Source organism: Sciurus vulgaris (genome assembly GCF_902686455.1).
Source record: "Sciurus vulgaris genome assembly, chromosome: 6".
NCBI classification, from domain to species: domain Eukaryota; kingdom Metazoa; phylum Chordata; class Mammalia; order Rodentia; family Sciuridae; genus Sciurus; species Sciurus vulgaris.
The window spans coordinates 139,244,542-139,271,776 of record NC_136466.1 but is presented as its reverse complement, the minus strand read 5'-3'; the positions used below and the strand labels follow the sequence as shown (position 1 = coordinate 139,271,776).

Sequence of the window (27,235 nt, the reverse complement as noted above, 5' to 3'; positions counted from 1 at the left end):
GGAACCTCTTACCAGGCACTGTGCTAGGCTCTGGGAATTCAGCAATGCCCAACACAAGCCCAGGCCTCTTAGTACTTAGCAGGGTGAATCAAGACACTATCTAATTAGTGTGTCCTCACAGACAAAGAAGAACAACCCAGGGATAGGGGAGGGCTCCCTGAGGAGACAACGATGGCTTAGTGGAGAACTGGTGGGTTGGTAGGAAATAAGGAGGCGAGGAAGAGGAGTGAGGTTCATGTATAGGCAAAGAGAATCCCAAAAATGGCCACTCAGGTGGCACTAAGGTGGACACTGGGATAAAATCAGGTTGATTTTAGTCACTGCTCACAAGGTGCTCTTTGTAGGGAGAAGGAAATGGTAAGCAAGTGGCACTAGTGCATCCCCAGCCTGAGTTACACAAGTGTTTACTTCTGGGCCCAAGCAACACACGAGAGGTATGGAATCTGGACATGAAGATAGCAACAACCATTACCAGGATGACAGCATCGCCTTTGCACATGTGGGAAATGTCCTTCCATTGCTTTGCATCTTCTTATCAGTGGAGGAAACACACACACACACACACACACACACGAAGGAATCGGAAAATAATATGCCATAATGGTAAGCATTTAGTTCTCCTGTGCATAAATATCAATTCCAACATGCAAACAGACAAGAGGCCAATTAGGAGGTGAAAGTACACCATGTACCTCCCAGGGGTCGCTGGGACCTAATGGGGGCCGCTTTCCCACCCAGATGAGCTGGGAGGGGAGGGGAAGACCAGCAGTCCTGACTCAGACCTTAGTGAACATGATTTGATTTGCTGGTGTGAGTTTGTTTTGGGTTTTGAGGCTATTGTGACCAGAGGTGTTTTGGTCCCAGGAAGCATATTTTTGTAATATATCCAACCTCTCCAGCAGCTGTCACAACCAGCCACATGTTTGTTGTCCTGCCTAGATTTCTGCCGCCCTCCAGCAGCACCCCAGCAGCCACGGGCCCTTGTGGTTTCTGATTCCGAGGTGGCCCTATCTTGGAAACCTGGAGAGAGTGAAGGAAGCTCCCCTGTCCAGTACTATTCCGTGGAATTCATCAGGTAAGTTTGTGTCGTGGTTGTCGATCTCCGCTCTGTTGAGAGTGAGGTGAGGCTCTCTGAAGTCTCCATCACATGTACATCTGAAAGATCACACGGGCTTGGAAGGCCAGCACCTATGTCCACACGGTTCTGGTGGCCCGTCCTCTGGGAAACCGGTCCCCACTCATTTACCTCTTCTCCATTCCCCTTCCTCAGTCAGACACCGTTCTGAGCTCTGGAAACTCCCGGGACACCATTTCCAACAAGCCTGCCTGCATTTCAAGCTTGAAACCTGCCCTTCTGGCTTTGAAGCGTGTATTTGAAGTAAATACTTGATGATGACTTTTCTCGGGGGGAGGGGGAAGCTCTTCAGAAAAAAATACAATGCAGTGTTTCCTCCACATCCATATTTCCTTGGGGCAAGTTTCTTGGTTTGATTTCAGCCTTTTTTTCCCCCCTATTGTCTACTTCTGGAGTGCTTTTATTCAGCTTGTTAGAGGGTAGATGAGTGATTAAAAGTTCTTTATAAAATTCAAAGTTCTTTAGATGTAGAAACGTTCTCAGTGCTGCTGTGTAGTATGTATTGAAGGAAGGAAGGAAGGAAGGAAGGAAGGAAGGAAGGAAGGAAGGAAGGAAGGAAGGAAGGAAGGAAGGAAGGAAGGAAGGAGTGGGGAAGGGTAACAAAAGGAACTCGCAGTCTTGGGTCTTTCCTCTGAACTCTGGCTGCCGTTTGATTTTGAACTGAAGCAGTGGCTGATCGATGAGTCTGAAAGCAACGCGTGTGGAGTTTGCATTCTCTGTTTAAAGATGACGGAGCTCACGTGAGGCCTGCTGCTTTGTGGGTTCATAAAGAGCCTGATACAGCACCTCATTCCTAAGGCGAGATCTCTGAAGCTGGGATGAAGGATCCTGCCAAGATCTGATAAGCTGTGCTTCCTTTTCTTGACCTCCTAGCCGGGTCTTGGGAATGGGAAACAGACTTGTTTTTTCAGAGAAGTGCTGCACCCAGCCTCTTGAATGCTTGAATATGGAGCTTGTTTCAGGCAGGACTTGACTAATTTCAAGTGGCAGAAGCTCAAAAAGAGAAGATGTATTGGCTCCTACTGACTGTAAAGTACAGTGGCAAACATAAAATCAAGGGACACTATAGCTGTGTCACCTCACCGATCTATGTCCATTTCTCTGCTTTATTGATTCATTTTCAGGCAGGCCTTTCCAATGGGTGACGAGAGCCACCAGACACCCAAGACCAGCTTTACTTTCTACTGGAAAGAAAGTGACTATTTATCCATGCACCAGCAAAATCTTGACATTCATTCTAATTGGTCAGGCTCAGGCCCCTTTCCATTCTCTGAGCCAACCATTGTGGCCAGGATGGGCAGAATTCACAGATTGGTCAACCACTGGTTATATTTTATATATGGCATAAACCTAAAGTATATTGACTGAGCATTTATGAGGGTTGAATTCTCAAAGGAAATTGTGGTGCAATTTCTGGAACTGGGGCAAATGATGCTAGGAATTCGTAAAAGAAAGAAAGGCAGGAAGGAAGGAAAGAAAGATGTCCACCTCAAAGCCCAAACAAATGCTGTTCCTTGAGGACAGTCCACAATCCTGCTTTTGATCTAATTTGGCAGGCAAAGCTAAGAATATGCCTAGAACAGGGAAGATTTTAATCCAGTCTCTAATCATAGTTAAATATGCAACACTGAAAGTTTTCATGTGTAAAACTTGGAACAAAACTTAACATTTATAATTTAGTTACACAAGTAAACTAGACAACACCAACAGAACAAAATATAATCCTTTAAAATTCAGAAAAATGCTAAGTATTTTAATCATAGCCTGGCAGTTCTTCTGTGTAACCCCAGGAAAGACAATAATTATCAGTTAGTATTATTTTGCACTCAAACATCTGTTTTAAAACTGACTTTTGCCAGGCGCATGGCACATATCTGTAAACCCAGCTGCTTGGGAGGCTGAGGCAGGAGGATCGCAAGTTCAAAGCCAGTCTCAGCAAAAAGCGAGGTCTAAGCAACTCAGTGAGACTCTGTGTCTAAGTTAAAATATAAAATAGGACTGAGGATGTGGCTCAGTGGTCAAGTGCCCCTGAGTTCAACCCTCAGTACCAAAAACACAAAAACAAAACCAGAAAACTTGCTCTATGTCTTGTATATTGGTACAAGGTAGAAATGGCAGTTTCTTAACCTTGCTTGCACAACGGAGAGTAGAAGATGAAGAAGGCTTTGGCTTCAGAGCCAGAATACCTGGGGGAGAGTGCTGCCTTCCTCTGCTCTCCAGCCACATGGCCCGGGGAAGTCACTTTCCCTCCTGAGCCTCAAAGCCTCATAGTTTGTGATCCCTCACAACAAAGGCTGAGACAAGGATGTAGTTGCAAATAGTTAATTTAGAAGCAAAAATGATAGAGTGGGGAGAAAGAGACAGGGAAAGAGGACAGATGAGGGCTTGTCACTGAAGTTATCAATCCAGGTAATGAGGCCTTCCCTGGGGTCTTCATTGCACTGAGATCTCTCTGGAGAATGCCTCTCATGTTTGCCATAAAAACATACGCAATGTTTACCCAGTGGGCTTCTGTCCTCCCCTGTTGTTTGAGGGTTATGGGAAGTCCAGCCTTTCCACACTTACAGACCATGTTGGCGTGTAGATTAGGAAACAGGATCCTGGGAGTGACATGAGCCAGCATGTGCTTGAGCTGAGCTGAGATCTCACAAAACTGTCCACATCCCAACTGCTGCTAAAATCAGAAGTGAGACCAGGAAGTGACAAGGGCCCCACAGGCATTAGCTACTAACTCCTACCTGCAAAACATGGGCAATAACTTCTTCCAGTCCACAGAGTGTGGTTAGGAGGATCGAGTGAAGTCACATATGAGAAAGAGATTGTGGACATTAAAACCCTGCAAGCGTGTGTGTTACACCATACAATACGTGGGTGTTACACATCTGTATTTAATAATTAAAATTCCCTCCAACAAAAATACATTTTAACATTCAGAACTATTCCTAACATCTGCGGGGCTCAAGGCCCAAATTCTTATACATATTTTTATATCATTCTTACAAACTGTTAATTCTTTTACATCTGTTTGCCTTGACAAAATACCTTCACAATGTCCTGTTAGGCTAGCTCCAAATTTGGAATTCTAGGATTCCTCGGTGTTCCAGATGAAGAAAGCCAGCTCCTAGTTATAGCTCCTGTACTAGGAATTCTGTTTCCTATTTCTTCCAGAATATGTAACTTCAGTCAAGTTATTCCATCTCTTGACCTCCATTTCCTCATGTGTAATATCAGGCAAATGCAGCCCTCTTGCAGTTATTACTCATAGTCTTTGTAAAGTTTTTAATGCTCTGTTAATACGTGTCTGCATCCTTCCTACTGAATCCCCACTTCCCTTTCACAAAAGAGAAAACTGAGGCTCGATTGCTTACCTTGCTTTACTACAGTGAAATGGCCGGTAGGGGACAGAATTAAAATTAGAATTGAATTTTCCAGACTTCAGCGCAGTCTTCTATTTTTATGAGACCCCCAGGTGCCCTGGTGTTCGTGATCCTCCTTCAGAGACTAAAGCAGGGACTCAGAGTCTGGCTGGAAGAGGGAGCAGGAAGCCCCTTCAAACTCTGCCTGCTGTTATTTCTGAAAAAAAAGCTTTCACTGTTTATTGCAGCATTTAATGTTGGGCTGCAAAATAAATCCATTTGTAGCATCTCAGGGTTTATCCCATACAGGTAAGTGCCTGAGGATCTGTGTTTGGAGAGAGCTTTCCTAGCTCTCAATCAGAAACTGCACTTGGTATGTGCTATGATCTGAATGCTTGTGCATTCAGAAGCGGGGCCTCTGGGAATGATTAGGTCACAAGGGCAGATCCCACAGAAATGGGAAATGCACTCATCCAGAGGCCTGAGAGAGCCCCTTACTCCTTCCAACATGTGAGACACTGAGAAAGTACTGTCTATGAACCAGAAAACAGGCCTGACCAGAAAATGAATCTGCTGGCACGTGTTCTTCAACTCCTCAGACTCCAGAATTGGAAGACATATCTGTTAGCTATGAACCACTCTGTTTATGGTGCAGTCATTCCTTGGTATCCAAGGAGATTGGTTCTAGCACTCCCGAAAGGTACTGAAATACTTGGGTGCTCAATTCCCCTATATAAAATGGTGCAGTTGTTGGATACAACTTACACAAATCCTCTCATGTCCCTTAAATCATTTCTAGATTACTTATATGTACATAATACAATGTAAGTGCTAAGAAAATAGTTGTTATACTACATTGTTTAGGGAATAGTGACAAGAAAAAAATCTGTACATTTTCAATATAGGTATTTTCCCCCATATATTATAGATCCTCATTAGTTTAATCCATGGACTTGGAATCAAGAGATATACAGGACTGACTGCATTTTTATTTTATTTTCTTCTCTTTTTTTTTATGTCAGGGATGAAACTCAGGTCCTCACACATGCTACACAAGTGCTCCACCACTGAGATATGCCCCTGGCTCTACTTTTTTCAATAGCAGTCTGAATGGATTACAAAAGCATGAAAGATTTTTGGGGGGTCTTCAGTTATTCTTTTTTCCCTAGAAAAGTCCATTTCATGTCTACTGCTGAATCCCTTTTGTCTGTTTATCTCCTGTGTACAGAAGCACACGTAACAGATCTGTGTGAGTCGAAAGTTCCTGGCTGCATTTAAGATGCTGGCCTTTTGCAGACCAAGTGTAGGAAATTGTAGAAATTGGTTTATCCTCAGATTTCAACATCTTAATGGGAAGTTCTATATAAGTTCAATCACTGGAAGATCGGGTGCCAGTCCTCTCTCTGGGTTGTTGGCACTTTTACGTCAGTTGCTCTTCTTGCTTGCTAGTTACTGGTGATAAACAATATTAAAGGTATTGCTCGGGATAGAAAATACTTAACTGACTAATAAAAGACGAACCTGAGAAATTACACTAGATCACAATATGGGAGTTCAACTACTTATTTGCTAGTTATTATGATGTTTCAGGTAGACTTTATTTATGGTGATCTCTTGAAACATGAGTGTAGGACTAAGCGAGGTTTTGTTCCTCTCCTACCTTTTGTTCCAAGAGAGGACACCCCTGGTGTGAGCACCCTGGAGTTATGTTCTCAGCAGCTGCATCAGACAGTATTTTGGTCTCTGGCTGAGGCAGGATGAGCACTTTTAAATGGGCACAATCTTCATAGTCTCCTTCAAAATTGGCCTGGGGCCGATTCATTAGCTTCCCCGATAACAGCAGATTTTTAATTTTTTGAGCAGCAGAAAAAAGATATGAAGAGGCAAATCATAAGCAAGCCTGCAGGCTGTAACATAGTTTTTAAAACATTCAACTGCTTTTTTCAAACAGAAAAGCCATGCATTTGGAGAGAAGGAGAATATTTCTTTACTCGTGTGATACTGAAAATTTCTGTGGGCAGCAATGCTCCATGTTTATTAAAATAAGAACCAAGCATAAATATAGCTACCTATGTTTTGAAATATTTTGACTATAAATATCTGAGAAATCTTCCTCCTTCTGCCTAAGAATTTCCCCAGGGTAAGTGCCTTTCTCATAAGCAAAAAATATATACTATGATAGCAATGAAAGCCAAAAGTCTGGAAAAATATTCCTCGTCACTGATGCTCCAGTTGGGGTGCCATGCCCCCCATATGCTATCTATCAAGGCGATTAGAGGTGAGAAATAGTTTTCATTTGACTTTGCTACAATTTTTTTCTGTAGATGTCACATGACTGTTAAAAATGCTCCAGAGCTTTGTACACTGTCAACCACTGGAAAGAGCAGACTAAAGCTTTCAGTTACTGTTTTCAATTAAAACTTCACTGCTAGCTTATTTGGGTCACATGTGAAAGTTCAAAATATCTCACCCCAGAAAGTTTTACTAATAAATGAGATGGAGTAATGTTTATTACTCTCTTCTCCTTTTTACATCTTTCTGCCTAAATAATTCTCTGGTCCCTTGCAATTGTCTTTCATAAGAAGATTCACAAATTTTACTTTCAGGGGAGTCCATTTCTAGGCTGATTGCAATGCCTAAATACTAATATTACCTGAAAATCTCAAGGTCCGACAATCTGGGTGGGTTATATAAATGATTATCACAAATGTATATTTTTGCCAAAAGTCATCATCTTTCTGTCTCATCATAAACACTTCCTTAATCTGCTAGTAACAAATGAATTCACTTAGTCACCTCACAGGAAGTGACCCTGCAAAGGCTGTTACTGAAATGAAGATCCAGTCTGGGATTTGGAATGAAACTGAAAGGATTCTGAAAGTTCCTTGAATAATTCTAAGAAAAATCCAAAGTGATTTATCTCATGGTCAAGGTCAAAAGGTCTGAAGGTGAAAGGAGTTCCTTATTCAAAATTGAGACTTAGAGGTTGGTTTATGCTATCACCTCTCAGGCTCACATTTGTTCAAATGTGGAATCAGAAGAGAGAGTGCTAGGTTGACCTCCAATCCTGGCAAAATTACTTGATTCCAACTATCACTTTCCTTGTGTGTAACAGGGCTGCACTATGTGACATTTAAAATCCTCTGGCTCTGATGGTCTACCATGGTGACATAGGTGAGGCAGTGTAGACTGGCACTTTGACACATATGCCCCCACCATTTTAATCTATATGCTCTTTAGTGGATTATTTAGCTCTTCTATGCCTCAGACAGCAGAAGAGGGAAAATGATTGACTTTGCTCACAGGGTTGCAGTAAATGCAAGTGCTTACAACACTGGGTGTGTGGTAACAGGGACAGTCAAGGCTTTCACGATGCGCCAGTTCTTTCCCTTAAAGGCATGTTTGCTCCTGGCTGTGGTCTTTATGTTTACATCTGTGCAAGGATAGCTCTTCTAACCTCCTTCCTTAGCTAACCTGGTTCATTCTCCGTAAGTGTCCCTCCAGGAAGCCTTGCTTGATACCTTCCTCCCCTCCTAGACTAGGTTAGGCAGACCTGCAGCGTTTGCCAGCATGCTTAGCACATCAGTAGTTAATTACTTGTTCAAGCTCTGTCTTCCTCCTAGAACTTGAGGGTAGCCTCTGACTTGTTCCTTTATAGAATACGGCACCTGGCACTCAGCAAATGCATCACATGTCATATGGATTCTGGCAAACATTTGCACCCAGGCATTTGTGGGACTGCATGCAGAGAATGCCAATAGCTAGCTGGATTCTTGAGTCAGCTGCTTCGCCCCCTAAGCCTGACTTACCTCAGCTGTATAATGCAGATGCTGACAGTGGCTACCTCAGAGGGGACATGGGAATGAAAAGATGGCCGTCCAGCACCTTGAAGAATAGCCCATGGAGGAGGTTTTACCCTGAGTCACATGCAAATGTATTACCACACTAGCAGCTATTGGGTTTTAAGTAAATAATTGAAAAAGCATTAGCCACAGTGGTTAAATGAATTCTTTACGGCCACAATAGTAACCAACACCCTCTACCCTCTCTAACCAACTGCAGAAATAAAAGTCAGACAATACCAACACATACACATCTGCACATACGCACCTTACCCCCGTCACTGCCCTACCCCACTTCCACTGAAAATTCTTTTTTTTTTAATTGTTCAAATTAGTTATACATGACAGCAAAATGCATTTCTATTCTTGGTACATGAATGGAGCATGACTATTCACTTCTCTGATTATACATGTTGTAGAATCACGGCATTTGGATCATACAAGTACCTAGGGTGATGATGTCCATCTCATTCCACCATCTTTCCCACTCCCCTACCCCCTTGGTTTCCCTCTCTTCCCTCTGCCCGATCCAAAGTTCCTCCATTCATCCCCCTCACCACCATTATGGATCAGCATCCACATATCAGAGAAACTATTTGGTCTTTGGTGTTTGGGGATTGGCTTATTTGGCTTAGCATGATATACTCCATCTATTTACCTGCATATGCCATAATTTTATTCTCCTGTAAGGCTGAATAATATTCCATTGTTTCTTGATCTGTTCCATAATTTCTTGATCCATTCATCTATTGAAAATTCTTTATTGCTATTGTTTTCTCATCATAAAAAGGATATCAGTGTGTGGGAAAGCTTCAAATAAAATATATATATTTTATATATATATAAATAAATAAATATATATATAAATATATATATTTTATATATATATGACTAACTTGAAAGTTCCCACTGTGATTTTATTTCACATGGAATATAAACTTATTTTAGAACTCTTCAAAAATAAGTAAACTGCCAATGTTTTTCATAGAAGTTGATACAATATATAGCAATAATTAGGCAAATGACTATAATATTTAAGAGTAACATAACCCTGCATTGATTTTCTTGCCCCTAGAAGTTAGGATTGAAAATATTTAGAGAATTCCTCCTCTTCCTCCTCCTACTTCTTCTTCCCCTCTCTCTCTCTCTCTCTCTCTCTCTCTCTCACACACACACACACACACACACACACACACACACACACACACACATGCAATGCCAGTGATGGTACCCACTGCTTCATGTGTGCTAAGCAGGTATTCTCTGTCACTGAGCTACATCCCTAATCCTAAAGAATTCTTCATATGCAGTCAGTTAATTTGGGGAGACTAGGGGCAAATGTCCCTGCTTTCTTTTCAAGCAAGTGTTTGGGAAGTTGTGCTGTTTAAGCATTAGTCTTCCTTACCATCAGCAATAGAATTAGAAATAGGCAAGAATGGGCTTGCTCAGAAGTCAGCTGAAGTTTCATGTTAACAAGTGGTGCTTCATGAAGACAAGAATTCCTTTTTCTTGCCTTTAGTTTCAAAACTGAAGTCTCAGAAGAGCCTTACAGACTGGTGCCTGGTTCCAGAAATTCTAGGAGCCATCAAGTTGCTCTGCTCAGATTCTCACGGAAGGGCTAACCTGAATGCTTTTTGCAGAAGTCTGACCTACAATTCTACAAATTGATTCCTTAAAGCTTCAATCCCTCCTACCGTGAGCACTCTTAATATAATTCTTGCTCAGACTGAAGGGAGTTGACATAAATTGAATTCTTGTGTAGCAGCTTTGGGAGCCATTTGTAAACTGTAAACGAAAAGCGTGCTTCCCTATTGCCCCACCTGGGACAAATTGCCAGTTGAGTTTATTATTACCCCATTCTATCCATCTGTTTGTCATTTGGTTGGGTTAAAGCAATACGTAAATAAAGAAAGAGGCTGAGAGCTGAAGGTCAAATAATAGATTTTTTTATGTGACTACTTAGTGGTTTTGTACTTCTCTGCGATTCATTTCTGTGGAGAGTAAATCCCGCATAAAACCAGTCTGTAAAATCGACAGACAATCGCAGGCTCCTAGCGTGAGAGTCTCTGTCACTCCTGTCCTGTTTGCCCTGGATAATCTATGGGATCATGTCTCTTCTCTTAAAGCAGAGTGCTTAATCTGCAGTCTGTAGATCCCCAAGGGTTCCCTGGATGGAATGCCAGGGGTCCCTGCACTTAGCTGAAAAATAATTATTCTTAGTTTCAGCAACTGAAACTCAGCATTTTCTTCATAAATCAATGCAGACAACACATCACAGTGGTATTAGCAATGACTGTGATTTTGTCACCATTAGACTGATAGGTGTTTTCTTCTCCCATTACAATTGCTGCACACGTGTCCAAGTACCAGCTATGTTTATCACTACCTTGAAATTATCACAGTGATTTAAATTCATTGCTGGACTTTGTTCTTTAATATGCTGGTGAAGAAGCATGTATATGACCTTATCATAATTTTTATATCTTTATAATTGTGTTCAATATAATTAGTTTCCTTGTGATCTTATTTTTATTTTATGCATATAAATATTTTTTATGCATAGAAAAAACATTCATAGACTTCATGAGACTGTCACAGTGGCACATGAAGGTTAAGGACTGTTGTTTAGGTCAGGGGTTGGCAAACTTTTTCTCAGAGGAAGAGACAGTAAATATTTTGCACTTGTCAGCTGTATGAGCTATCTCTAATACTTCACCACTGTAGTAGAAAGGCTGCCACGGACAATACCTGAACAATTGTGTGTGCTCGTGTTCCAAAAAAAAAATGTGACAAACACTGGCAGCTGGCTGAAATTTGCCAACACTTCCTGCAGGGCATCACGTTATTTCTAAGGTTGAGTTTTAAAAATATCTGAATTAAGCTCAACCAGCATTTATTAGGTGTCTACTATGAGCACATATTCATACAAACTTGTATGTATTGAGTCTTATATGTGAAAATCACATCCAAGAGATCTAGGCATGAATAAGCTTTAGCCCCAGCTTTTGGACTCGCTATAGGGGAATGCAGGTGAGCATAGTAAAGAGTAGGGAGTGTAGCAGGCAGGGCTGGGGCAAGGGCCTGGAGGAACATGTCTGACATCTGAATCTGTTTTTAATCTTAAAAAAATACTTAATTGACCTATAGTGTACATAATTGTGGGTGAGCCAGTTTTGAAGGAATCTGAGAAGGCCTCCTACAGAACCTAAGAGGGACACATCAGAGATAACCCATCTGAAGAGGAGAGGGGAAGCATCCCAAGAGGTCTCTGCTAGAGGAAGCCATGTAAGCAATGGCTTGGAGGCAAGAAGGAAGTGTTCTTAGAGCAGCCGGGAGCTGTGTGTTTTGAGACATGGGTAAGCAAGGGGCAGACTAAGGGAGGTGTCATAAAAGAGCTTGTATATATCCCAAAGGAAATAAAGAGCTACGGAAAGCATTGAGGAGGAAAGGTACCTGCAATTTTGGAAGATTGTGCAGACATGTCAGGGAACAGATAGTTGAATAAGACAAAATCTAAATGCTTAACAAGCTCAGAGCCTAGTCCAGAGGACAGAAATGCAAAATGACATTAGCAGATGATATAATCAGTGTAATAATAGAATCATGCTCAAGGCGTGGGATAGTTCACAGGAGAGTCTTATTAATTCTGTTCCTGAAGTGATGCTTAGAAAGGAATAATATGAGAGAAAGTACTTAAGAGAGAAGCCAAGGTCCTTCTGAGGCCATTTAATTGTGGAATGATAGGTTTGCTGCCGAAAGAGGCCACACCTATCTGGTTGTACTGTAATTAAGCTGTTGGTCGACTCCCTCTCCAGCCAGTGTGGCCTCCACTGTCACGGCCATTCTGCATGTTCTACTATGTCCCCTGGAGGACAGTTTTTTTTTATTTTTCTCCAACAAATTCCAGTCTCAAAAGTATTTTCCCAGCAGGATTTAACTGCTTCAGGCCCAGTGTCCTTGTTGGTGTCTGTAACATGTTGGAACTGCTCTTCTCACTCCAGCTTAAAGAACAGGGGTTACTTAAGCTGTGGGTGATACTCATTAGAAGAAAATGAAATTGGCAAAGGTGGTCCTGACCAGCAGTTTTTCAAAAGGGAAATAGAATGGGACTGAAAAGAAAATATCAAAGGGTGTCATATATGGTAAAAATAAGAATTATTCTGTGAAACTTGTAGTTTGGTTGTGTGTGTGTGTGTGTGTGTGTGTGTGTGTGTGTGTGTGTGTGAGATATGTTTTCTGGGTCACATGCTCCTTGCATGTCTTTCTTTGGATTATGCAAAAACATGGAAAACATCAACCAATGTGAATCAAAGTCAGAGGCACTGAACTAACTCTAACTTCTTACACTTCTCAGGACATCCTCCCTTTTCCATGGTCCATGGCTGGCAACCCCTGCTTTTATTTATTTTTCCTTTTTTCTTTTGGAGGAGAATTTATTTATTTATTTATTTATTTATGTTTGGTTAAATTTTTGTAGTTTGTATTTTTAAAAATTTTTTTACGTTTACAGACTGCATTTCAATTCATTGCACACAAATGGGGTACATCTTTTCATTTCTATGGTTGTGCACGGTGTAGATTCATACCATTCGTGTAATCGTACGTGTGCATCAGTTGGAGGAGGATTTATTCAAGCATGAAGAATAGAAACAGAACTCTTGCAGAGGATAGAAGGGATCTGGTGTGGAATTCCCCAGTACCAGCTTTGACGCACAGCTAACCCTCCCAAGGCAGCTGCCTTCATTGTTGACCATTCCTAATTGCCATCAAAACGTTTCCATGTTTTGTGCTGCCATCAGCTTCCTGTAAGAAACTACTGAGCTCTGAGTTCAATGTGGAAAAGCAGGTGTCCACCCCACCCTCATTTGGCACACAGTCTGTCTTTTATCTACAGACACTACCTTGTGCTCACTCTGTCTTCTCCATTCAGCCAGCCCTTGAAACACTTCCTGAAAAGAAGTTGGAACTACAGTAGAGTGAAGGGCACAGGAGGAGGGAGGAGGGAGGGGAAGGGGAAGTACAGGGGACTGAATTAGAGCAAATTAAATTCCATATTTTTATTAGGGTTCATTTTATGTCAGAATGAACCCAATATTATGCATAACTCAAAAGAATTGATAAAAAAGAAAAGATGGATCTAGCACATCTGCTGGTTAATGGAGAAAACTCCTTGTTTCCAGCCATGGGGCACTGGGCCTTTCCAACAGCAGCTAGTGCACAGAATTCACAGTGAGCTTGTGGTCACTTTTCAAGTTCAGATTTATGTCCCTCCTACTAAAGGTTTTTGCACATCAGGTTTTCTCTATCAGTGGGATTGACTTTTTAAAAACTAGCATAACGCCTGTAATCCCAGTGGCTCAGGAAGCTGAGGCAGGAGGATTGAGTGTTCAAAGCCAACCTCAGTGAAAGGGAGGTGCTAAGCAACTCAGTGAGACCCTGTCTCTAAATGAAATACAAAATAGGGCTGGGGATGTGGCTCAGTTGTTGAATGCCCCTGAGTTCAATCCCTAGTACCGGCCCCTAAAGAAAAAAAAAAAAAAAACTAGCATAAGATTTTATAAACATCCTGTTAAACTTCGTTGGGGCTGACTTTGCCCTTATGTTTCTATATATAGAGAAAATTTAAAATTTTTATTCTGTGACACCTCTTGTTTGGGGTGGGCAAGTTTCCCAGACAACTATTCCCCAAAATTCTTCTGATTATTTTGAATACAACTGGTTGTGACTCTACTTCTAAGTTGAGACTACTAAGATCTTCTTTTATGTTCTCAACTTTTCCATCAAGTCCTCCCCTTAAAGGTGAGGAAGCAGAACTCAGCCTTTTTTACTGCCTGGAGGGCTTTTGTATTGTTTTGCTTTGTTTGTTTTTCCAGTTTTTCTTCTTGCATTGTTCTTGGGTAAATCCTTTCCACATTCTCATTTGCTCATTTAGCCATTGAGCCTCTCTGAGACCTGTGGGTAGCCCTGGCAGGCTCCTAATTTAAAAACCCAAACAGTAGTCATTAGATATTTTTCAATATTTATTTAGTGTAGAGGCATCTACTATATGTAGAAAGTGTAATTAGGCTTTCTCATTTTCTCACAAGACTTTCAGTAAGGTCTCTAAAGGTGCTTTGGAGTCCAGTTTTGTGGGTTTGGGATGTGATTCCATCCTGGAGAGGAACTTAAGGAATGACAGGAGGGTGTGGGTGTTTGCACACAAGCTCACCTGCCTTGGGGGTAAGTAAGTATACATCTCTATCTTCCTCCACTTACCTCAGAAGTCCTCACCTAATATTGTTGGGATTATCCATGAGAGTTAAATCGTTTGCCAGTTAAAATCAGAGCTCATATTTTTAAAAATGATACCTAATAATTGAACACTCTTTTAAGATAAATTCCACGTGGGTACATCAATTCACCACTCTCTTAATGGAGGGCTAAGGCCTTTTCTTTGAATGTGGGCCCACTGAGTGGGGTGCCCTGTTGATTTTCTTGCACAAAGCCCACCTGGAAGGTCTCGCTTACACTTCTTCAAGTGAACCAAAAATGTAATCACTTGCAAAAGCTGAGCACAAAAATCCTTCTAGAATTATATGATCTTTCTCCCAATCTTTTACAATTGTCTAGTTTAGTGGCCTTTTTTTTTTTTTTTAGTGGTTCAGCTTTATCAAGTCTTTCAAAGACATTTAACATAACTGTCACTCATTTTCGTACTCACATTTCACTGATTTATGTAATATTAAAATAACAATTACAACAAAAAGGGATAAATAGGTTGGGGAATAAATGCAGTTGACATTTTTTACTTTAAGACTGTACTAATTTCTTTTTTGTTGTTGTTGTTGTTGTTTTTAGTTATACAAAGCAGTAGGATTCATTCTGACATAATTGTAAAAATATGGAATATAATTTGTTCTAATTCAGTCCCCAGTGTTTCCCCTTTCTCTTCCCTTCTCCCTCCCTGTTTCCTCTCTCAACTGATCTTTCTGCTCTTTAGTTGTAGTTTTCTTTTTAAATTAGGGTCTTGTGGATACACATCATGGTGAGATTCACTGTGGTGTATTTATATATGTACATAGGTAATTTAGGTCAGATTCATTCCACTGTCTTTCCCTGTCCATCTCTCCTCCCTTCCCTTCATTCCCCTTCATCTACTTCACTGATCTTTCTTCCAGTTTTTAATCCCTGCTCCCTTATTTTGAATTAGCTTCTACATATCAGAGAAGACATTCAACCTTTGATTTTGGGGGACTGGCTTATTTCACTTAGCATGGTAGTCTCCAGTTCCATCCATTTACCAGCAAATGTCATGAAGTCATTATTCTTTATTGCTGAAACTCTGTTGTAGGTAGATATACCACATTTTCTTTATCCATTTATCTGTTGTTGGGCATCTAGTTTGGTTCCATTGCTTGGCTATTGTGGATTGAGCTGCTATAAACATTGATAGCACAGTAGTATGCTGATTTTGAATCTTCTGAATATATGCTGAGGAGTGGATAGTTGGGTCATATGTGGTTCCATTCCTAGTTTTTGAGTATTCTCCATGCTTTCCAGAGTGGTTGCACTAATTTGCTGTCCTATCAACAATCTATGAGTGTACCATTTCCCCCACATCCTCACCAACATTTATTGTTACTTGTATTCTTGATAATTGCCATTCTGACAGGAGTGAGATGAAATTTCAGTGTAATTTTAATTTGCATATCTCTAATTGGTAGATATGCTGAACATTTTTTCATGCATTTATTGGTCATTTGTATTTCTTCTTCTGAGAACTATCTGTTTGGTTGACTATTGATAAACCAGTTGCTTAACTGGTGAGAACAAATGTGGATCATTGGTGAACTTGGGAATTTGATTAGGTTGAAATTAATAAGGAAAGCCTTGACTATGTGTGTTTACAGAGAAGTGTCAAACTTATTCACCTACTAATGACTAGTATTTCTATATGCCAAACCCACCTCTGATATAGATTAAATTTCATATCAGCACCCCTATTATTTTCTCTCTTTGGTTATCCCACTTGATAATTTATATGTGGTTAGTGCTTAATGTATTTGTGTCATATGCAACTGGTTTGCTCTGGTCTCTTCTCCACAAGCTTTCTTAGTTCCTTCTCAGTTCTCCAAATCCAAACACATTCAAACTCAAACTTAAGTTCTTTCTGGTCCTCATACACTTTCCTCAGCATTGCAGTTCACATGGTGACATTCAAATATAGCTCTTGAAGAATACTGTATCGCATTGCTTCCAACTGGTTCTTAGAGGCTCTATTTCTGCACTGGCCCTTAGATGTATTATTTCCCCAATTAGATTATTAACTTCCTTAGCATCAACTGTGTTTATACTTTCTAGGCGTATCCCTTAGAATACAACTTCTATGATGTATACATGGCTGACAATCATTAATCATTTGCCAGCTGACTAGTTCAAGGCAACCTCTTGCTGAATTTGATAATTCAAAGAAAAATAATTGCTGAGATTGGCAATGGGCAAAGTAGTTAAAAACAAAACAAAACCAAAAAAAAAAAGAAAAGAAATGAAACAGAAAAATATTCCACCCAGTGGGTCTGTGGTTTTGGGTAAATTATTTCCCTTTTGTATCCACATGGGTAGAATGAAGACTCTTAATATTGGGGGGATCATGATTATTTTTGAGAATCTGATACAAGCTAAGGAGCCTCTAAGAAAAATGAAGGAAGTGCTCACATGTAAATCTTGCATATATTTCTGCAAATCCTCAGACACTTAGACCACATGATCTTTAAGATTCCACCTAGCCCTGATAGGATGGATTCTGAGGTTGCCAGTGATAAGTTCTTCTTCCTGCCAAAATGGACCAGCAAGTGTGTCTTGATTACAAATTGAGTAATTGGACTTTGAGCAGCTGGCCACATGATAGATGCCCTACCCAGATTCTCCTGCCCAACCACTTCCAAAGGCAGGCCATTGAGCTCTTGAAATTAGGATGCCTGACCCAACCCCACCCCACTTCTTGGAAAAGTGCTTGAAATGCAAGTCGTACTAGCAACTGTCCATCTTTACTTGGGATGGCAGCACATCTCCTCGGGCTTTTTCATTGTTGGGAAAGTGTTGCTATGGTGATTTTGTTGGAAACTTTGCAGTTAGGATAAAATGATTTTCTTGAGTCAAAGAAGATAAAACTATTGTTGAGATTGATTTAAGACAATGCTTTTGTCTGGTTATCTCTCTCTCAACTCACCTTTGCTCTTTTGTACCTTGAGAGACTTTAAAAACATTCAAATGGAAAACCCATGACAACATCAGAGGCAAAATGTTAAAGGTTTTGAACTGGTATTTAATCTACATGAGTTTTCCTTTCACTCTATACAATGAAATTAAATGTTAATGATTTCAATCTCTTATTCCCCAGAAATAGGTTATTTCCCCCTGCGTTAAATGAACAACAAATACACAATGTTTTTTTTTTTTTCTTTTTCTTTCACTTTTATATGAAGATGCTGTAGGTATTTGCAGGTATCCCTGGGTAAACAACAGTAAGTTATTTCCTCTCTAACTAACACAAGGAAAGCCTAGCAAAGGATAACAGGAGAATTTTATCTAAAGAGCACATCTTTTTGGACTCTCTTTCAGGTATTCCCTGTGGTGTTCCTCTGTGTGTGATTTTGTTCTAATTTGAGTCTGTAAATGTGTTTCCTTTGACTCACTGCAGTTTTCTCTTTGATGATAAAGTTAGTTTACATGAGAAGTCTGTCTTTAGGGAAAGAAGAAGGGGAAGAAGTAGTCAGTCCTCTGCCTCCAGTGGGCATGCCCTGTGCTCTGTGAAATTTACTTTTCCAGGCACAAAAAAATTTTTTTTTTTTTTTTCACATAAGGGAGTTTATTAAGCAAACAGTGTCTCCCTGCAGGTTAAAAGAGAAAATAAGAGGAAAAGAGAAAGGAAAGAGAAAGGGTACATGCAAGAAAGAGTGTGAAAGCAAGGAGGAGAAAGAAAGTGAGTCAGGGGGAGAGAAAGCAAGAGAGACGAAAATTCTTAAGACACATATTAAAAGAAATCTGTGGTTCATACCATATGACCCAGCTATACCACTCCTGGGTGTTTATCCTAAAGAATTAAAGCCATCATACAATTGTGATATATGCATGCTCATGTTTATGGTAGCACAATTCACAATAGCCAAACTATGGAACCAGGCTGGGTGTCCATAAATAGACAGATGGTTAAAGAAAATATGGTATATATGCACAGTGGAGTTTTATTTATCCATCAAAATGGAACTGTGGCATTTGCAGGAAAATGGATGGAACTTGAGACCTTAAGGTTAAGCAAAATCAGCCCAACTCAGGTCAAGAGTCATGTGTTTTCTCACATATGCAGAAGCCAGAGAGGGAAAAGGAAGAGAAAGCTGTAGCGGGGTTGGACCTCATGAAAATCAAAAGGAGATCAGTAGAACAGAGGAACAGGATTGTGAGGGGAGGAAAAGGGGAAATACTGGGGAATGATATTGGTCAAATTATACTGTTATATTGTGCTTATGTATGAATATGTAACAACAAATTCCACCATTATGTACAACTACCATGCACCAATAAAAATGTTGGAAGAAAAAAAAAAATCTATGGTTCATTCAGACATCTCCTTTTAGCATAATGAATCTCATTTCCTTGCCTGGAAAGTTATTCATCAGGGACAAACATCAACTTCTTTTGTTCTTGCCTTCCTCTAAATATGTGCAAGCAGAGGTGTTTAATGGTAGGACATCCTAAAGATGGCCAGGGGACAAGTGGAAGGAGGGAGAGTAGCCCCCACCCACCACCTCTGCAGTTTTTCTCTAATGTCAAGGATCTTCTAAATCTAACCTCATCCCATGAACCCAAGTCAGCCTCCTCATTTCTCAGCATGTGCTCTTGGGCCAGCTACTTACTGTTTGGTGCTTTGGTTTCCTCCTCTGTATTAAGACAACACGGTAAAAGGGCAGAGTGCTTCCTGTTAGTATCTGCTGCATAGGGCAGCTGAGAAGTAAATGAGTGAAGATATCAGAACAGTGCTTGGTACTTTGAAAGCACTTCAAAGAGGCAGCTCTTATTAGCTATTGACACAAACCCTCGGTTAGGCCATTCATTCGCACTGATCCCCAGTCACACACTGACCTTCCCAGCTTTTACCTTATCGTCCACACCCCTCTCCTTTCTCCCCTTCAGCTGGGACATTCACAGCTGTCCCACTGAGATGCAATACAAGCCTATAAGAAAATTTATGTTTGCTAATTGGGTCATTAAAAAGATAACAAGAAACAAGTGAAATTAATCTGAATGAACTATTTTAACCCATTGTATCATTTCATCATGTGTCCAATATCAAAATTTATCATTGAGATATTTCATGTTCTTTTTTTCTTTATAATCTATTGTACAAGCTGGGCACAGTGACGCCCACCTGTAATCCCAGGCTTGGGAGGCTGAGGCAGGAGGATTGCAAATTCAAAGCCAGCCTCAGCAATTTAGTGAAGCCCTAAGCAGCTTAATGAGACCCTGTCTCTAAATAAACAAAAAAGAGCTGGACTTTGAACCTGGCTCCAGGTTCAACTCCAGAGCGGGTACTCTCACCCTCTGCATGTTGCCTCTAAGATGGGAGCTGTAATGGAGATCTGCCTTCTCTGTAGGATCCTCAGAAAGACATTTAGCAAGATGGCACAGATGCATACTTTGTGAAGAGTTAAGAATGCCCATGAACAGATTCATCTTGGGTTTTCCCATGGCAATTCATGCAGTCACCCTATAAACATTCTATTTGTTTATTTGTGAACAGATTGTGAATAAATGGAATCTGCACTCTCCTGACCTCTGGGGATGGGGCTGCCAAGGGGAGGCTTGTTTATGAAACATCTGGAAAGCAGAGTCCTTGAAAATGAACTCTCCTGTGTGGGGGGTCTTTTCATTGCAGTCAAGGTTGTCAAGTGAAAGCAGCTGATCTCTAAACAGTGCTTATTCTTGGCCCCCAAATGATCTCCTTGCTTTTATTGGCAGGAACTTCCAGTTGATGACCTGTGATTTAAAATCAGAACCACTTTCAGATAGGATATGTTCACTTGTGTTTATGAGTGTCGCTCCCAGATTTCAAACCTTGTTACTTGGCACACCCACCAGCTCCCCTTCCCTATGATATTTCTGAACTACGGCTTCTTTCTTCTTTTTAATCAATAAAGGCCAGATTTCGACAAGAACTGGACCTTAATCAAAGAGCAGATCCAGATGGACTCCATGGTTATCAAAGGCCTCGATCCAGACACCAACTACCAGTTTGCAGTGAGGGCCACGAATCCCCATGGCCCCAGCCCACGTAGCTGGCCCAGTGACACCATCCGGACCCTTGGTGAGTACCGTGGCCCTCCAGGACCTGTGGAGCTGCGCAGCTGCTGGAGTTGCCTCTCGAGGACTCGTGCTGGGGCTTCTTAGTGTCCTACAGAAGGACAGCCTGGGCTGGGCTGTCCCCAGGCTTCCTCCTGCAGTTCCCAGCCCTTTGGAGGTTGGAATCAGCCTGTTTCTACGCTGTTACTACATCCAGGAGGTCAGTGTGGGAGATTTATTTTTGCATCATCCTTGGGGAGTTTGAGGTCAGTTTTCTTTCGTGATCACAGAACAGAACACGTACAAAAGTGGTGTGCGGTCTCCCTGCCTCCTCTTCATCTTTTGAGAAAATGAGTTTATCTTAGAACTACAGGAGGAAAATCCAAAACCCCTGGATGCTTCAGGATTAGTGTTCATCTGCAAATCAAGGGTGTTAAGTAAAGCTGACCTCTCTGAATGATGTTCAGGGGTATCACTGAAGTTACTGGAATGATAACAGCTCACCCTGGTGCCTTGTCAATGGTGTAGGTTCTCATGGTGCCTCTCTGGGGACCTGGAGGAAGCTTGGCCAGTGTTTATCAAGTCAACTGAGGATCTTCTTAAAAGTCAGATTCTGTCTCTGTTCTGGAATTCTTGCCATGTGACTTCAAGAGCTATACTTCCATTAAGGAGGGTTACACCACCTTGCCAAGCCCAGCCCGTATGTAGTGGGGAAATTTCAGAACTAAAATTCTGGCTGGCACTTTTTTGTTCAAAGAACCATGTTATTACTCTCAGGTTCTCTTTACCCAAGTAAAGGACTCCTGGAAAAGAAGTTTCTCTCCCTGCACTGGTAATTGACTTTCCATTATCCATCACAAAACCCTGTAGTTATTGGTGAGTGGATTGGAATAAGCTCCTTCCCTGTCCTTAGAAAACACCCACACAGATGATTTCCAAGACCAGTACTATTTCCAGGATAGACATTCACTAGGTTCTACAAGTCCTAGGGAATTTTGGCTCTTCTGAAAACAATACTTACCTTATAAGCTTAGAATGCTAGGTTGAATTGTGGGGAGGTATGATGAGGCCACACTTCCAAAACACACACACACATTCCGCATACTAGAATCAGTTAACAATTGTTCCCCTCTTCTTCAGGGTTTAGAACCTAAAACTTCCTAGACATATGCCATGCAATGAAGTACCTTTTTTTCTGGAAGAAATGTTGACCATTCTACTTCAAAGGCAGGCCTCCATAGATTCTTGTAGGTGAAATCTATTCTATCAACTCTGATTGAATTTTGTGATGTATGGCCAAAAATCAGGGTAATAGGGGTTATGGGCTGACTGTACTTTGAAACCCTTAGTTTATCTTTTCCTATTGAAATTGAATTGGCACTCTGAGCTGTGCCCATCTATGACAGTCATTTTTTTTTTTTTTTTTTTTTTTTTTTTGTTCCTGTGACCAAAATACCTGACAAGAGCAACTTACAAGAGGAAAAGTTAATTTGGCTCACAAGTTTCAGAGGTTCAGTTCATGGCCAGCTAACTCCATTGGTCTGGGTCCGAGGTCAGGCAGGACATAATGGTGGAAGGGCACAGAGGAGGAAAGTTCCTCAGCTCATGGCAAACCTAAAACAGAGAAAGGAATGGGAGTGTTCAGGGGAAAGATGAACCCTTCCAGGACATGCCTGCAGTGACCTACCACCTCTGGCCATGCCCCACCTACTGACAGTTACCACCCAGTCAGCCCATTAAAGTAGGATGGACTGTTTGGGTAACATCTCTCAAAATCCAAATGCTTTCACCTCTGAATATTCTTGCATTAACACAGGAGCTTTGGGGAGATACCTCACATCCAAACCATAACATTTTGCCCCTGGTCTCTGAAATATCATGTCCATCTCATAATGGAAAATGCATAGAGATTATCTCCAATAGCCCCATAGTCTTACCAGCTCCAGTATTGCCCAAAAGTCCAATTCCAAACAAAGTCTTATCTGAAACTCAAGGCAAACTCTTGGCTGTGAGCATCTGTAAAAATCAAAAGCAAGTTACACACATCCAATATATAATGGCACAGAGTAAACATCCCCATTCCAAAAGGGAATATGAGGGGTATAGAAGGAAGAGATGGAACCAAAGAGAAACCAAAACCTAGCCATGCAGAAAAGCCCTTGTAGCTCCAGGTCCAGCTTGCTCTTAGTGACCCAGATCCTCCATGACCCACCTGTCTAGTTATCACCCACTTAGTTATTTAAACTAGGATTATGTTACCACTCTGATCATTCAATCATATCAACTCTGAACACTCCTGAATTAACACAGGAGCTTTTGGGGGACGCCTCATGTCCAAATCATAACACCACCCCACATTCCCCATCCCCGACGTAAACACTGAGCCTCTGCTCTGGCTCTGTGAACCGGCCACACTCACCTTTTTCATCTGTCCCTCAGTATTCAAGGAGTTAAGAAAGAAGATGAGCTGTACCAACTCATGCTGGCTTTGACCTTGGATGTGGGTGTGGATAGTGGAACCAGGGAGGGACTGGTTGTAAGGGCATTTCCTACATTTTTGTTTGTTTTGTTTTTTAATTGAAACACTGTTCTGGTCTTGGAGTTTCTGATCATTCTTTCCCCACTGCTGGATCCCGTTTTTTGTGGATTAAGTAGAATATGATATGTGAAAGTAATTTACAAATATGTAACATTTTATTATAATTGATCTCTTATGTGAAGTAAACTTTATAATTTCAAAGTAATCGTGTATAGGGGATAGACAAACCAAACAAATTTATTGAAAACTCTCAATTATGATATATTCTTAAATAAGTATGATTTTGCTGCTTTAAAGTATATATGGTTTCAAATCAGAATAACAGTAATATAATTTATTAAATCACCTGTTTAGTGAGTGCATAGGAATGTGCTGGAGTTATTTCCATTATGGTTTTTCTTTTAATTGCTTCTACTATTTTAGAAAACCTTTTATTCTGACACACATTTGTATTTCTTACTTTTGTGTTGATTTAAGACTATCATTTTGCTCCCAAAACATATCTTTTCCATATATGAAATTACCTAACTACCCAATAGCCTTAGCTGAATTATAATAAATTTGAAGTGTGGGAGCTATCACTGGCACAGGCTACCGTGAGCCAAGCATTGTGCTCAGCACTTTACCCCAAGTCCGTTTAATCCTCACAAAAACCCTGTGCTAGAGGAATAGTATCCCCTATTTACAAATTAAAAAAAAAAAAAAAAAGTGAGTCTCTGGGAGGTTAGGTGTTTTGTCAAGACTGATCATTAGAAAGGCAGGATTTGAAATTGGGTTTGGCTGACTACACAGCTCTTTCCCTGGGTGTGAGGCAAGCTAAGAACATTATTATTCTTCTGAGGCAAAGTCACATGAGAATGGTAAAGGTCCACAGTTCTGTGAAAGACAGGGGCTCAGGAGGCTGCGACAGCACAGAACAGGATATCTGAGAGTGCTTTACTTGTCTTTCTTTTTCTTTTCTTATCCTTCTTTTCTTTTCTCGTCTTTTCTTTCTTTTCTTTTCTTTTCTTTTCCTTTCTTTCTTTTGCAGGCATATTATGCATATAACGTAAGTAAAATGTGTACCAACCATGTGCACAGTCCCATCCCTGGTAGGTTACAGTCTGCAATTTTTCTCAATGGCTGAATCCAAGCCATGCCAGTTAAATATTTTGACCCCATTCTGAGTGCATTTGTGAGGCCAGTATTTCTACATATTGGACTTTCCCACTCTCCTGTTCCCTATCCTTCTTGCCCACATGAATGTTGGTTGAATTCTGATGCCGCTTTTCTTCCTGAACAGCAACTTCAGAACAGGAAGTTCAGGGAGACCCAAGAGGCTGTGTACCCAATGGGAGCCCTTAGACCCTTACAAAGAGGGTACAGTGAGGCCTAGAATAAACAGGGGGAAGATTAACACTTCCTCCTGGCTTGCTTGCTAAATGTCGACTTCCCTCTGGGCCTGTATGATCCGACCCTTTTGGTAACCTAATTGCCTAACGGAGCTGTTGGAAGGCTTAGTTGCTGTGGCGCAGGTAGTTCATGAAGGCCAAGGCCCAGCATCCTCCTTAACTCAGCCGCAGTGGGGAAGAAGGATGACGTTGGTATTGACAGGTGTGTGCGAGGTCCATATCTTACCTCAGCTCCACAAAATCACGAGTAAAATAGGAAGAAAAACATCAAGTCTTCAGTGTCCTGTGCTCTAGAGAGAAATAGGATCTTCTGGAAACCCTGAGTGATAACACTATCCTGCATTTACTTCCATCATCTTGTTGGAGACTCTCCACACAATTCAGCACCTTCTTTGTTTCTGAGAAAATACAAAAAAAGACCAAAATCATCTTCTGTCTTCCTTGGCCCCCATCTGCTGTATTTTTTTTTTCCTGGAAAAAAGAAAAAAAGTAAAAAGAAATACCAGCAACATGATAATAAGCCTTGGATCTTGTGAATTAAGCCATCAGTGTGCAGAAGTGGAAGCTTTGTAGGACATCCACCCATCCTGTCTGCTGGTCACTCACTCACTGAGATCCAAGCTTAGCTCAATCAGGAAGCCTAGAGGCAGGCAGCAGAGGATGTGAATGTAAAATAACAGAGACACAGAAGTAACAAAGTCACATGGCTTCTTCTTCCCCCCTCAGAGATGAAGGGGATTTGATTAAAAACAACCTCCACATGTGATTAACTGTAGGACTGTATAAGCTTCTCTGGGAATGGAACTTGGTCCTGTCACCCCAAACTGACCAGGATGAACATAGGAAGAATCATGCAGTGCTCACTGCCATGGGTTTGGTACCTGGTCATCCTCAGGAGAACAGTGGAGTGCTCTGTATTCCTAGAAGAGGCCTAAGGAGCCTCAGGGCTGTGATACCTGCTATTTCTTCCACTTGGAACTCTCTTCTCCAGATCTTTCTGAGACCATGACCACCCCCTCCCACACCGCCTCTTCCTGAAACAAGTTGCTACTCTCACAGCGCCAATACCTGCTTTATTTTCTCCATAGCACTTCCACTGCCTGGGACTATTTTGCACATTTTATTATGTGCATCTCCCCCAGGACAAGCTCCCGCTGGAGCTGGAGTGACTTGTGCAATGCGGTGTTCCCAACACCCCATATGAAGCCAGCGCTCCTAGTCACCGAGTGCAGGATGAGTGAATGTGACTGAACGGGAGGCCCGAGTAGCTGCTGCCCTTGGGAAATTCACAGGGAAGTGGGAGGCACAGGCAGAAGGTGGGCTTTCCATTATTGGCAAGGTTCACAGGCAGAGGCAAACCCCGGAACTGCCTGCCATGTGATAGAAGTAAGGAAAGAGTAAGTCAAGTAGAAGAGGGAAGGAGGAGAGAAAGAAGGGAGGAAGCCAACCTAGTGAACCCGAGTTCAGAGTGTGATCCTGGTCTTGGAAATCAGGACTGGGTCCTCGTTCTCCCGGTGTTGAAGATTAAACACCAGAGGAAAGACGAGGCAAGAGTAGAAAGCAAGTTTTACCCAAGTAAGAGACAGAGATAGACTTCTCCAGAGAGAAGGGGGCCAGACACCAGAGCTGGGTGTTCATGGGAGGGCGTTGTCTCTTTTACAGATCCTAGATCCCCTCCCTCCCCACCTTCTCTTTCTACCCTGCCTTTGTGCCCAAGGACAGGAAGGAGCAGCCCGGGGGGTAACTGCTTGCCCTTGGGAAGTGGGAATCTCAGCGGTATCAGCAATGGGTTGAGTGGGGAGGTGCTGTCAGAGGTGTTGGCAGCTCATTCCCTTTTCCTTGATAATCAGCCCTCATCTTTCTGACCTGAGCATTTACTATCTATGCTGACTAACTATCCTTTGCCCGTGTCTCAGAGTAAGGATGGGAAAATGGGGCCTTTGCAAGAAAGCTGAGCGATTAACAGAGTACAGTTTGCTGATGGGGTGGTGATGAAGAGACAGTTTCAACCCACTTACAAACTCAGCTCTCATGTGTTCTTTCTTTCCTTTTTTTTTTTTTTTTTTTTTTTTTCTGGGGATTGAACCCAGGAGCACTCAACCACTGAGCCACATCCCCAGTCCTTTTTAATATTTTATTTGGAGTCAGGGTCTAGCTGAGTTACTAGGGGTCTCGCTAAATTGCTGAGGCTAGCTTTGAACTTGAGATCCTTCTGCCTCAGCCTTCAGAGTCTCTGGCCTTACAGGTGTGTGCCACCAGTCCTGGCCTGCATTCTTTCTCTGCATTCTTTCTTGATCATTAGAATAAGCTTTAATATTTCTATACTACCTTTTTCCTCTGGCCCTAACTAGTCTTATTATGGCCTCAGGTCCTCAGGGATTACATAGAGAAGCATGAGAGATGTCTCGTTTCAGTTTGGTTTTTGCCAAAATCTTCCCATAATCTGATGTCCTCTACAGTTTCCAAAACTTCCTCTTTCTCTGAGCTGAGATATGACCATCCTGGCTGAAATTAATAAAATTTGTGCAATAAGCTGATTGCAAATGCTGTACCTGGCACCCACCCACCCCACCTTACCTTCCTGCTTCTCAGGTGGTCTACCTTCTCTGTACCTTCCTGCTCACTCAGGGTAACCCTGGCAGCTATCTTTGGTTGTC

General features: G+C 41.5%; 1 protein-coding gene across 2 annotated transcripts in view; it reads left to right on the top strand.

The window, feature by feature from the left end:
• Positions 1–27,235, top strand: part of EGFLAM (EGF like, fibronectin type III and laminin G domains) — a 176,836-nt gene that overhangs the window by 73,561 nt on the left and 76,040 nt on the right. For both annotated transcript variants that reach the window (XM_079144453.1, XM_079144452.1), the window contains 2 exons: positions 940–1,075; positions 20,507–20,673. In XM_079144453.1, the coding sequence (XP_079000579.1) occupies positions 940–1,075; positions 20,507–20,673 (303 nt within the window). The remainder of the gene's footprint in view (positions 1–939; positions 1,076–20,506; positions 20,674–27,235) is intronic.